This window comes from Syngnathus floridae, chromosome 2 (assembly GCF_059516105.1).
Source record: "Syngnathus floridae isolate MCC-2025c chromosome 2, RoL_Sflo_1.0, whole genome shotgun sequence".
In the NCBI taxonomy this organism is placed as follows: Eukaryota; Metazoa; Chordata; class Actinopteri; order Syngnathiformes; family Syngnathidae; genus Syngnathus; species Syngnathus floridae.
The window spans coordinates 25,281,586-25,294,493 of NC_142414.1; the positions used below are offsets into that span (position 1 = coordinate 25,281,586).

General features: G+C 39.8%; 1 protein-coding gene across 1 annotated transcript in view; it reads right to left on the minus strand.

Moving 5' to 3' along the window:
• Nucleotides 1–12,908, minus strand: part of ptgfrnb (prostaglandin F2 receptor inhibitor b) — a 31,979-nt gene that overhangs the window by 11,189 nt on the left and 7,882 nt on the right. Inside the window, exons 4-11 of the mRNA XM_088358962.1 lie at nt 10,328–10,735; nt 7,771–8,199; nt 3,752–3,898; nt 3,501–3,661; nt 3,310–3,430; nt 1,972–2,191; nt 1,711–1,898; nt 809–916 (exon numbers count right to left, since the gene is read on the minus strand). Of these exons, the coding sequence (XP_088215088.1) occupies nt 809–916; nt 1,711–1,898; nt 1,972–2,191; nt 3,310–3,430; nt 3,501–3,661; nt 3,752–3,898; nt 7,771–8,199; nt 10,328–10,735 (1,782 nt within the window). The remainder of the gene's footprint in view (nt 1–808; nt 917–1,710; nt 1,899–1,971; nt 2,192–3,309; nt 3,431–3,500; nt 3,662–3,751; nt 3,899–7,770; nt 8,200–10,327; nt 10,736–12,908) is intronic.

Genomic DNA, 12,908 nt, shown 5'->3' on the forward strand with positions numbered 1-12,908 from the left:
GAAATAGTTCTGATACAGTCAGGTGAACATGCAGTGTCTTACGGTATTATTGGAGTACCGTATTTTCCGCACTATAAGGCGCACCTTCAATGAATGGCCCGTTTTAAAAACTTTGTCCATATATAAGGCACACTGGATTATAAGGCGCACCTTCAATGAATGGCCCATTTTAAAACTTTGTCCATATATAACATTTGGCCCGCAGGCCGGACTTTGAACACGCCTGCTGGAGTGGCTCAATATTGGTCCATATATAAGGCGCACCTGATTATAAGGCACACTGTCGGCTTTTGAGAAAATTGGAGGTTTTTAGGTGTGCCTTACAGTGCGGAAAATACGGTAAATGCAACTTGTCTTGATCGAGATCAAAATTGTCAGAGTCAATGACTTCATGGCGTCTGGGTGTGTACGTGTGTGTATTTGGCACTTTTAAACGCAGAGCATTTTTATTAGCGGTGCCGCCGACTGACAGGTGAGCGCGGCACATATGCAAATTGTTGTTCCGAGTATTTCTGTATCTGCGAGCGTGCACGATTTGGAACCACGCAAGAAAAATAACAAACATTAAGTGACTGATTTATGACTCGTAGTTATGAATGGGGGAAAGTCATTTTGCACAGCAGTGGGTAATCATTTTTTGATGTACTTATTATTTATCGTTGAGTTATTATTTATCATTGTTATTTATTATTTTTGTGCACACTCTGGTTGTTAGGACTAAAATAGATTTTTATTGAGGGTTGGGCTTCCGGGGATGACTTTAAATGTATGTAATGTAAGCCTGTGCGAGGGTGTGTGTGTGTGGTACCGGTCTTTGGTGAAGATCCGGAGATGCGGAGGGAACACTTCATCTTGGCTGTCTGCCACGGGTAAACAGTACTGGTGTCTGAATGGATAGCAATGGAGAAGGAGGGTCCTGAAAAAGAAACAAAGTATGTGGATGAGCTTCGAGACAATCATTAACATCGCTCATTTAATCCGACGGACATTATGAAGAGGTATTGATAATATTTTTTGCCATTAACGTTCACCAGTCTACATTTCAGTTCGGTATAATAACAATGAGGGTGATTTTTTTTCAAGGGTGGGGGAGGGGTGGGAATCCAGACACAAATTGGGGCCCCAAGGGTGGAGAATCGGACCCAGGTTGTAAAAACAGACCTCGACCCTTTGAAATTCTTTCAGACCGCAATATTGGGAAAAATAAATCTTTTTGGGATGGGAGAGGAATGTTTTGGCTTTGGTGATGTTGAGGTCACCCCCCCCCAAAATGAAGGATGAACACATAATAGAGCAAGATCATCCGAAATTATTCCTGTGACCAAAAAACAGGGAAAAGGGAAGCAGCAGTGTAGATCTTTGTAGCCGGGGTAAGTGGCCAAAGGGCTTCACTTTGAAGACGTCTCAGGGAGGGAGGGGGGAGAAAAATCCACAATTAGGTGAAAGAAGCCTCTCTCCTCAGAGAAAGATTTGCTTCGCTTAGCTCCTCCTCCTTTCATCCTTCAGACATCGTTGGTGTGTTCCTCAAACAGATGCACGTTTCCTTCATCTCCAACATTTGTTCTGACGGCCTCCCGTTCACATCAAACAAAGTCAAGTAGGCCAGGGATGCGTACGTGCAGAACAAACTTGTTTCACGCCGAGATCCATTGACGAGTGCGGCCGCTCGATTTGCGGCCGAGCCCAACCCTTTCCGTTTGACCAACGTACCGTTTTCTTGGAAGTCGATCTTGACTTTGTTGGACTCGGCGCTCGTGGCTCTGGTCCACGTTTGACCCGGTTGTTGCTTCGTCCACGCGGTGATGTCACACCAGTAGAAACCTCGATCCGACAACTGGACGCCTCCGAGGCGAAAGCGAAACTCAGATGGGCCGGACTTGGTCAAAACCAGACTGTCTCTGAATGGACGGAAAGGAGATTATTTTTTTTGGAGGGACGGTTACGGCACGCCACAATGGCGGCGCTACGCACCTCCTGTTTGGGTCTGTTGCTCCACCGTGTTGAACGACGCTGTCAGGGCTGAGGGTCATGATGGTCCTCACGTTGCTTTCGGGGCTTTCTTGCGATTGGACCAGCACCGAATAACCCGCTTCGCCGAGGTTCTGGGTCACCACCGTGCAGCTCATCTCAAAGGTAGCGCCGCCCACAGAAGCCTCACGGACACGTTTAGCCACCAGGTTCAGCGAGGGACCTGGGAATAACCGGCGGCGGATCAATGAATGGATTTCTCAGCTTTATGAAAGACATGATTCAGTCTGGAAAGGAAGGGAGAAGAAGGCACGGGCCGAACAGGAAGAGAAGCAATCACACCATGAAGCCATTTTGAGTCAGAGCAGATGTGCGTGCCCACAGAGCGACGCTATTACATCATGGCTCAATTAGCTCGAGTGAGGCCATAAAGTTCGGCGTGGGGAAGTGGGGGAGCGGACAAAAGATCTGTTGAGAGACTTCCTCTGAAGTTTGGAAATGATATCAATGAATTTTGGACATTCATTCATCAGATCCAACAGCAGGGTCACTATAACGAGACGGCATGGGATTTTTTTTTTGACACTCGACATCACAGGGTACGACTTTTAGTTTTGGGATAAATAATAAAGAAAAATTGCAGAATATATGACAGGATGATTAAAATAATCACGATTGAAAAACGATTTTTTCCATTGATATCAATTTAACCACTCATATCTATTATCGTAGCCTCGCGCCCTTTATCTCAACATGTTGCACATTTTATTCTTGAACGCTATTTGAGTCAAATACAAAGTGACCTTGTGGACATCATGTGAAATTCAAGACTTTCATTTTCCCTCGGCGAACATCCCCATCTTCGATGCATTTTTTTGCACTCAGTGAAGCTGTGACCTTATCTCTTTGTCATATTTATTATACATTATTTATGTATTATATATTGAAGTTCACAACATGGGGAACCTGATCTTTAAAGATAGCGGGAAGCCAAAATAATTCTCGTGATTAAATTTCACTTCATCGTGTAGCCCATGGATATCAAACTTAAGGCCCGGGGGCTAGATACGGCCCGGCACATCATTTTATACGGCCCGCCAAAACAAATTTTGCATCGGCTTTTTAAAAATGGAGACATTGCTAGCAATTTTTATCACCATTCATCTTTTTAAACTATGTCTCTGATTTCTAAACAAATTATTCCTCAGTTTGTCGTGAAGCCTATACTGTAAATAATATAAGGCGAGGGAAACTGCCGCCCGCGGCAAAATTGAGTTTGACACCCCTGCAATGAAATATGCAGAGATCTTGAAAATAGGAGACGGAGAGATAAGTCCATACGTTTGGTGTCCCATCGCACAGTCAGCGGCAAGCTCTGATGCTCAGCGGTCTTCACCGCATCGCCTTGGCTGTTGATGCTCCACGCCGAGACGGCGCAAACGTACTGGCCCATGTCGATCTCCTGTAGACGACACGCATGGTGTAACCGGCAAATTGAACGAGCCGTTATCGGGATATCGACGTTTCTCTACCTGCGTGCGCAGGAATCGTAATTTGAAGGTGTTGGGCTGGATTTTACTCAGTGTCATCATGCCGCTTTCCAGTCGGTCCGAATACATCGCACCGGGCAGAAGATTGCCGTAGCCGTCCATAGAAGCGACGGATTGTGAAGCCTGAGGTTCACTGGCAGTGCCTGCGGCAATAAAAAAAAAAAAGAAGCAATATTATAAAGACTTTTTCCCCATCACGACTTTATTTTTTATTGTGAGTGGAGTCGAAGTACCAGGAAGAGGAATGTGCTCCCACGTAACTCCCAGCCGGCCTCCCGAGGGAAGGTGTGTAATATTGGTTACATGGCAAGCCAACTCTGTCGGTTCGCCGGTCATCTGGGGGTGAACGATGGTCTCAATATCCAGCTCGAAGCTCGTTTCTGGGGAAAAGGAGAAAATGTTGAATATGCTGGAGATATTGACAAAATGCCAGCGACTCGAAAAGCACAAAAGTGTCTAATATGAATTCCAACTTATATTTCCTTTTAATGACATCGATTGTCAGGTGCACGATTTTTGCTATTATGAGCGGCAATTCCTTGAACAACATCTCGCTTCTAATAATAACACAGTTAGCTGCCTCTGGAGAAATGATTCCCATCCTGGTGGCACATTACTTTCATCTGTCAGTGCCAGGTTTTTGTCCGACGTGGGGCCGGCCGGTCGGACAAGTACAGAGCGGTGATTGCTGCTTTGTGCTTTTGGACCTGAAATCCAAATGGAACCGAGCCACAGGAAGAAAAAGGGACAAATAGCACGGTGGTGTGTGTAGCTCTCCGTCAGCACTCCCAGATTGCATCGTTACACTTCAGCAAACAGCAAACACCTGCCTGACGAGAGGTGATGGGCTTGCCACCTTGTTTGACGATCTCTCTCTCTCGCTTTTTTTTTTTATGCTTAACATCACACACCAAAAAAAAAAAGTTATTTCAAGTATATTGATGTGTTTGGCAACACAGGTTCGGAGCCATGTTGCACCTCATGCACAGTCACCATCTGCTTTAAGACGTAAGCACCATCACGAAGACACACACGCAGGTTTCACGTACACACTTTGACGGATGTGCGAAGCTTCCCTGGCAATTATTCATGTGCCACTCTCACTCACCAGAATGTCTTATTTAGTAAAGCAACACAAGCTGGAATCCCTTCCCCTGGATCAGAATGAAATTGGGCCAAAATGACACTCACAAAAGCTTGCAATTTTGCTTTTCAGGAAAAAAAACAAAGATCGTAGTAACATTCGACATTTTCAAGTACTTCATCAAAAAATTCAACGACGGATAACTTTAAAGATTTGATCTAATATTTCATGTTTCGTCGTTTCCGCTAATAAGATAGAAAAATGTAAATATTCCAAAGTCATCCACTGTAGAACAAATGAGTTTGTACTGTCGATTTAAAAAAAAAAAAAAAAAGAAACGATCGAGGGCAAGGAAAAGACTCACATATTTATTGTGCTCAGATAAAGCAGATGACACATGAATTGTTAAAAGGTGCCATCACTTACACGTCTTTCTTTTGTGTTGCCGGTGGAGCGCGTGGGTGCGACACACTGATTTCATCTGGGTTCTGACAACACCAACCACCCACCCAATTCGTCTTCCTTCACTTTTTTCGCATGTAAAACTGGATGTGCGTTTGCACAACACGCTTACTGAGGAAGAGTCATTTGGAAAACATGGCGGGCGGAGAAGGATGGCACAATGCGGTGGTTTCGCTTTGCCACATCGCTCGATATGTTGTCATAATGATTTAAATATTATCAGGTGCTTATGGCGTTTTTTTTTTTTCCTTTCGAGTTACAGCTGGTTTTTATTTGCCTATTGTGCCAATCATTAACTATGTTGATTCAGGAGCTTCACAAGCTTTATTTTTGAAGTTCTTATTTTAATGGCAGTCACTTAGCTTTCTAGCTACATGCTACAATTGTGGTGCAGTACGGTATTTTCCGGACTATAAGGCGCACCGGACTATAAGGCGCATCATGTCAGATTTTTAATCAAATCATTCTCCATTTTATCTTTTTTATTTCAACTTCAGACGCAACAAATTACTTTATAATCACAAAATAATGATCATAGTCTTTTTGATTCATGATTCATAGTCTTCAGCGGGCCACTTATGATTGATTTCATGACACAATGCTTCGGGCCAGTTTATATTGAGGAATTTGGTCCATATATAAGGCGCAGCATTAATGCATCATGTCAGATTTTTAATCTAAATCAAATCATTCTCCGTTTTATCTTTTTTATTTCAACTTCAGACGCAACAAATTACTTTATAATCACAAAATAACGATCATAGTCTTTTTGATTCATGATTCATAGTCTTCAGCGGGCCACTTATGATTGATTTCATGACACAATTCTTCGAGCCAGTTTAAATTTCGGAATTTGGTCCATATATAAGGCGCACCGGACTATAAGGCGCACTCTCGGCTTTTGAGAAAATTTTAGGTTCTTAAGTGCGCCTTATGGTCCGGAAAATACGGTACTTGGACGGTAAGCAAAAACACCTTGGTTTCACCTGGATTTTGAAAAACTTTGATGTGATGTGACTGAATAAAAACGAAACGAATAATCAGACTACCGCCATTAAGACAAACGCTGTCCATATTACAAAGCAGCCGTTGCTGCCAAAACAACCGAGTGTGGGATGCAACCTTTTGCGTTACGCAAGCGTCTGCGATTTGAAAAGTAGATTAGCGAGGCGGCTTGTGCTGTTCTGTCAACACCCGGCCTGTTAGAAATCGGGTGGCCATCCAGGTGCCAAGTATAAGCGTGGGGTCGTGACCTAGGCACACTTACACAAAAAATATGGGTCATATAAAAAAAAAAAACATTAAGCTACATCGCCAAAATAGCATCGATAGGAAGTCTTCTAATATGCTATAAGGGGGTCAAAAAGTTTGATGCTCTAAAGTTTGCTTGCACGCTAACATTTTGAGACATTAATTGACAACAATTCCAGCTAACAAAGCAACACACGTCAAAGTACAACCCAGGGTGAGAGGAATTACCCCCCCAGAGTGTGTGTACGAGTGACTGTGAGTTCCCCAAAAAAACAGTTTGTGTGTGTGTGTGTGTGAGCTCGGGAGGGTGGGTTGGAGACTCGCGTGTGTGTGCGCAGATGAAGGTTTGATGGAATGTATAGCTCCAGGCTACAACGTAGCAGCTCTACCAGTTAGAACAGTCCCGCGTCCTCAGAATGTGGGGCACATGTGTGCGTGTGGATACAGTACACGTACACAACTTGGCGCACACAAACATGTGCGAGCATATTCCAAGTCCTTTTGGGACTTTCATAAGTTAGTAGGCGGCTGTTGTGAAGCCTGAAAAGTGGCAGCAGGCAGGAGATGCACAGATGTCGCCGATGTGACCAATTGTACAGATTATTAAATGGATAGAGATGTTATTCTATCTCTCAATAATGTGGAAACCTATTATCTGGTTTTTATGGTACTCCACAAGTGAATATAAAAAGTCTACACACCCCTGTTCAAATTCTAGGATTTTGTCATCTAAAAACATGAGATGAAGGAAAATCTTTTTTGGTGAACTAAAAAAAAAAAAAGATTAAGCCCAAATAAAGCGGAAATGTCTGGTTGTATTGTCCTGCCTACATTTTTTTTGTTTTTGTGCAGAAGCCTCAAAGTTTTGTGCCAACACTTATTTCTTTTTGGAACTAATCATAGGTTTTGTGCCAACACTTATTTCTTTTTGGAACTGATCATAATCACCTACATCTTGACAAAGCGCCGATCTAGTAGTAGTAGTATATATATTTTTTTTAATTGTTTTTTTTTTCAGGAGCATCAAATATATGTTCTGGCTCAAAAGTTGAACCTTAATTGAAATGATAAATAATTAAATAAATAAATTATAATAATTTATTTATGTATAAATAAAATACTAAAAAAATAAATTAATTATATATATATATATATTAAAATATTTAAATGTTAAATATTATATATATATATTAAATATTATATTAAATATTAAATATATATTAAAATATTTATAATATTTTTTTAGGTGAGTTATACAAGTCACATCAATGGTGGAAAAGGTTTTGAAATTATTCATTTTTTGTGTGTATCACCTGGCATTGGGGGGGTGTAGACTTTTTCTATCCACAGTATTTTGCACTCCGGTAACATACCCAAATCATCGACAGTGTATTTAACAAAAAAGGAGGAAAAAAATAAAAATAAAATAGGCAAACGATGAAAAATTTGACTCACTGATCTGCGACACCTTCACCATCACCGGACTGGACGTCTTCTCAGCCGCCAAGTGCCATCGCCCTCCTCCCCCCGAACTCTTTCCTCCTTTCTCGATGAAGGCCCGGATGCGGCAGGCGTAAGCTCCTCCGTCCTCCGCGCTCACTTGCCTCACCGCCAACCGGTACTGGTTGGCGCCGGTCCTCTCTATACTGGCCTCCCCGTGATTTCCTTGCGCCGAGCCGGCCGACATATTGGAGATCACCACCCCGCTGCGTTCCATGGTGATGATATCCCGGCCGTTGGCCAGCCAGGACACCTCCAGGGACAGGGAGGGCAGATTGTCGGCAGCGACGGAGCAAAGCAGTGTCAGTTTGTCATTGGGGGTGAGGTGCAGATTCGCCGAGGGGGGCGAAGAAGACGAAGAGGCCTTCACAGTCAGGGACTGACCTTGAAAGGAGAAGAGCAGATGGTAGAGATCAGAAAAAAAAAGAAAGATCTCACACAGACTGTTGACACAGGCAGGTCTTGTAAACTTTAGTGCTGAATAATACAAATGTAACTGCACATAGAACTTAAAACCTTGACAACAGAGAAAGTGAGGAACAAAAATGAGTTCCCTCAGAGTGCAAATTTAAAACCATCAAAAAACGGCAATAATGAAGAATAAATCTTATTCAAGCTGAATATGATCATTTGAACGAATCTGTAATTGTGAAACTGATCTCAGCGCAAAGCCAAATTTAAAAAATATTGTGGCTTAAAATTGGACCCTTTTGTGCTTTTTCAATAAAATCAAGTCATGCAACATTTACCAAATATAATGTTTCCAAAATATAAATATATATATAAATATATATAAATAAATAAATGAATATATATATAAAAATAAATATATATAGAGATAGAAATATATATAAATAAATATATATAAATAAAAAAATAAAAAAATATATATATAAATATATAAATAAATACATATAGAGAAATATATATAAATATATATATATATATATATATATATATTTTTTTTTTTTTTTCTAAATTGATGTATGGCGGTATAAGAAAATGATCAACATCCATTAAACGAATATACTGAAGAAAACGACCAAAGACAAAGTGCCCCTCAAACAGAAGAGGTTCTGCAAATGTCAGATAAGGAAGAGCAATAAATGTATTTTTAACCCCCCTCCGCCAATGTCAAGGTGGAACTCGGACTGCTTTTTTCAAAAGACAGTCAGTTTAATTAAAAACTCTTGCGACTATCTTCAAACCCACAACTTGGGTCTCCAACGGCAACCTGGAGCGCAGCATGCTGGGAAAAGCCTTTGGATGGTGTCTGGAGCGGGACAAAATGAGACAAAGGCTACTCTGTTTGACTTTTCTCATCTTCTTTGCTCAGTCAACAAAGAGTCACGACGGACTCCTATGTGTACCTGAGTGTGTACTTGTACTGGAGATTCATTATAAATCAGTCGGGAGTGTGAAGAGGATATGGTGACCCAGAAGCATAGAAGATATGGTGGCTCCAGCAACAACAATGAATGTGTAGGGGGCCTCACTAAAACACTTGCATGCCCCGCCCCCCATTTATTTTCAACCACCCAACTATTTTCTACTCATTCAAGTTGTAGGTGAAGCTACCCTAGTTGACTTTGGTATTTAATTAACCTAAGAAGTTTTTTTATGTGTAGAACAGGGAGGAAGAATAGCAGGGGTGTCAAACTCATTTTTTTCACGAGCCGCATTGTCGTCGTAGCTTCTTTCGGAGGGTAATTATGACTGTCAACCCAAATAAATGTGTTATATACAGTAAAAGCTACAAAACAAATTCACAAATAACTCATTTTCAAATCAGATGAGTAAAAACTGGTCAAATATTTAAAAAATATATATTAAAAGTGAAGAGAATTTGCAATTCTAGTAATGACACACGAATTTGATGGACAATTTGTCGTTGTGGGCCACATAAGATGGTATGGCGGGCCGGATCTGGCCCCCGGGCCTTGAGTTTGACACCCGTGAAGTATCGTGACAGGAAATCCACAGAAACATGGAAGAACCACTCAGAAAGCAACCACTACTTCCTTCATTCTCAATAAATATAACTTTGAAAATACAAAAAGAATCACTTATTCTTGTGTGAACCTGTAATGACTAGTGTTCCTCTATTTTCATACTTTACGAAGAAGACAGAGGAAAAACGGTAGTTATGGCAACAAGCTTTTTCACAACAAGGATTTACAGTGCCAAAAGATGCATTCGACTCTCGGGAGTGTATTTTTGACTGCAGGTTTTTAGACTAAAAAGAATTTGAACAGAAAGTGGTTTCAATGCCCCACCGACAAAAAAATTAAAAGCCATAATATTGGTCTAAAATAAAAACGCCATGATAGACTGAAGCTGCAATAACCCAAAAAAAAATCTCTCACTGAGCTCAATGATTCATTAACTTCATTTCCACTATGTCAATATTGGAATCAGCTCATCTATTGACATTTCACTTTACATCTGACGTACTATAACAGGTTCAAATGTCAGAGGTCAAGAAGAGGGCTAAAATCGAACGGGTTCTTACCTGTCGGAGTAACAGCAACGGCTCCCATTTCCTTCGCGCTGCCCACAATTTGAATCCATCTACCGCCATTTTCATGTGTCCACTCTGTTCCGTTGCATTGGTAAATCCCTTCATCAGACGTCGTCACTCTGGAAATGACCAATTCAAACAATCCGTTCTTCCCGGGCGCCAAACGGATAGCTCCGTCGGCGTAACGCCGTGCGTACTTGGCCCCCGTCGCCACATCGCCCTGAGGGCCAAAAGTCAAAATGTCCTCCGATGTTCCTCCCCTCTTCAACGACCAGGTGACGGACAGGTAAGTGGGCTGGGTGAGTTCCCGGGTGACGTTGCAAGAGAGCGTGACATCACTACCCTCGGGGATGACAGGGGGCGGAGTCTGAGGGCTCACCTTGAGCGTGTTGGGGATGACTGGGAAAGAAAAAAAAAAAAAGCACAAGCAGTCAGGAAACGTGCTTTTAAAATTCGTATGACGGTTTGAAGCAGGTTTCTTTAACTGGACCAGTTTCAGGTTTTATAAATGCAAAAAAAGTAGTAAACCATCAAACCATACATATAACATTTAATAGATTCACAATTTTTTTAGTTTTTATATATATATATATATATATATATATATATATATATATATATATATATATATATATAAATTTTCAATAATTTATTTCAATGATTTTATTTATATTATATATTTATTCTATACATATATTTATATTTATTATATATATATATATATATATATTTATTATATATATATAATTATATTTATTCATATATATACATATAAAATAAAAATAAATATTTAATATAAATAAAATCATTGAAATAAATCATTGAATGTGAAACCTGATCTCCTTGTTAAATTCCAGAAAGTGCAATAAAAGCCCTTTGAGCATTCAATCCAAAATTTCAGGTTTTATAAATGCAAAAAAGTAGTAAACCATCAAACCATACATATAACATTTAATAGATTCACAATTTTTTTAGTTTTTATATATATATATATATATATATATATAAATTTTCAATAATTTATTTCAATGATTTTATTTATATTATATATTTATTCTATACATATATCTATATTTATTATATATATATATATATATATTTATTATATATATATAATTATATTTATTCATATATATACATATAAAATAAAGATAAATATTTAATATAAATAAAATCATTGAAATAAATCATTGAATGTGAAACCTGATCTCCTTGTTAAATTCCAGAAAGTGCAATAAAAGCCCTTTGAGCATTCAATCCAAAATTTCCACGCTCTCATTAGCATGTGTCTTTTTTTTTATTGTTTTGTGAAGGCGTTCAGATGTCTTCATGTCTCCTTTTTGGAGATGAAATAAAATCACTAATAAAAGGGAGACCACAAAAGAAAATGAAGAGAAGCTCAGTCTTCACCTACCTGTGCCCTACTTTTCAAATTCAAGGAGGATAAATGAGCCTGAGGGAAACGTGAGTTTTGGGTGACATTGGTTGGCTGTTGACCAAACATCTGTCCAACCTTCACGTTATCCTCTACTCCTGTTCCGTGTCGGTGGTAAACCGGCCAATCGTGGGACAAGCCAAACGTGTTAAAAAAAAAAAAAAAAAGTTCGCAATGATTCATGAAGCACAGCGTGATGTTTTGACAAGTTGGAGCAAGAAGTGCAAGATCACATGTTGAGTGGATGAAACACTCCCAAGGGGAGCGTTGCTGACGTCGAATTCTTTTACATGTGCGCTTTGGTCCCCATTTTTAAAAAGCTAATTAGCCAAAATAACTGATCTTTAACTCCTCATTAAGGAATTTTGTGTGAAATGTGAAAATAACGCGGCAGATGTGTGTGAAAACATGATGCATTGCGGGAAGCACGTTACGATGTTTCACCTCCGGGGGGGGGAACAACGCACACCCATTTACGACCGGGCACTACGCCTGAGCTGTAATTATGACTTTAAAGAGATAATAATGCTTGGTACTGACTATTCCATGGAGGTGAAACCAGCATTAAATATCTGCCTATGTGGTTGCTGTGTGTGTTTTTAATATTTTGTAAGTTATTAAGTTTTGCGAGAAGGGTACAATACTAAAATACATCTCACTATAAATCAAACCACTTCAAATTAAAAAATACTAAGAAATGCATGTCTGATGGTGCCAAATGGAACTGAAGAATATTTCTCTTGAGACAAATAAATTTCCAGCAGGTGCTGGATCTCATTAGCTTGAGCAGGATTTTGGAAAACAGCAAAAGTAGATTGACTCCAAAAAAAAACATCTGCACACCCCTGGTCAAATGCAAACAAGCCCGAGATACAAGTAATTCATAATTACTCTATTAATTTGACATAGTATATAATCTGTGTTAGTTCCAAATACAAGTCAGTGTTAGCTTAGTTAGGTGTGTGCTGACTGGTTAATTCTAAACACAGCCAGTTATCAGGGGGTGTGCACACTTGTGCAACATCATTATTTCAGTTGTTTGGTATTAGTTTTCCTCTGAAAAAATATTTTGCCTGCTCTAAATTGAGTAACACAGCTTGTATATGACATAAGATGGACACATTTAGAAAAAAAAAA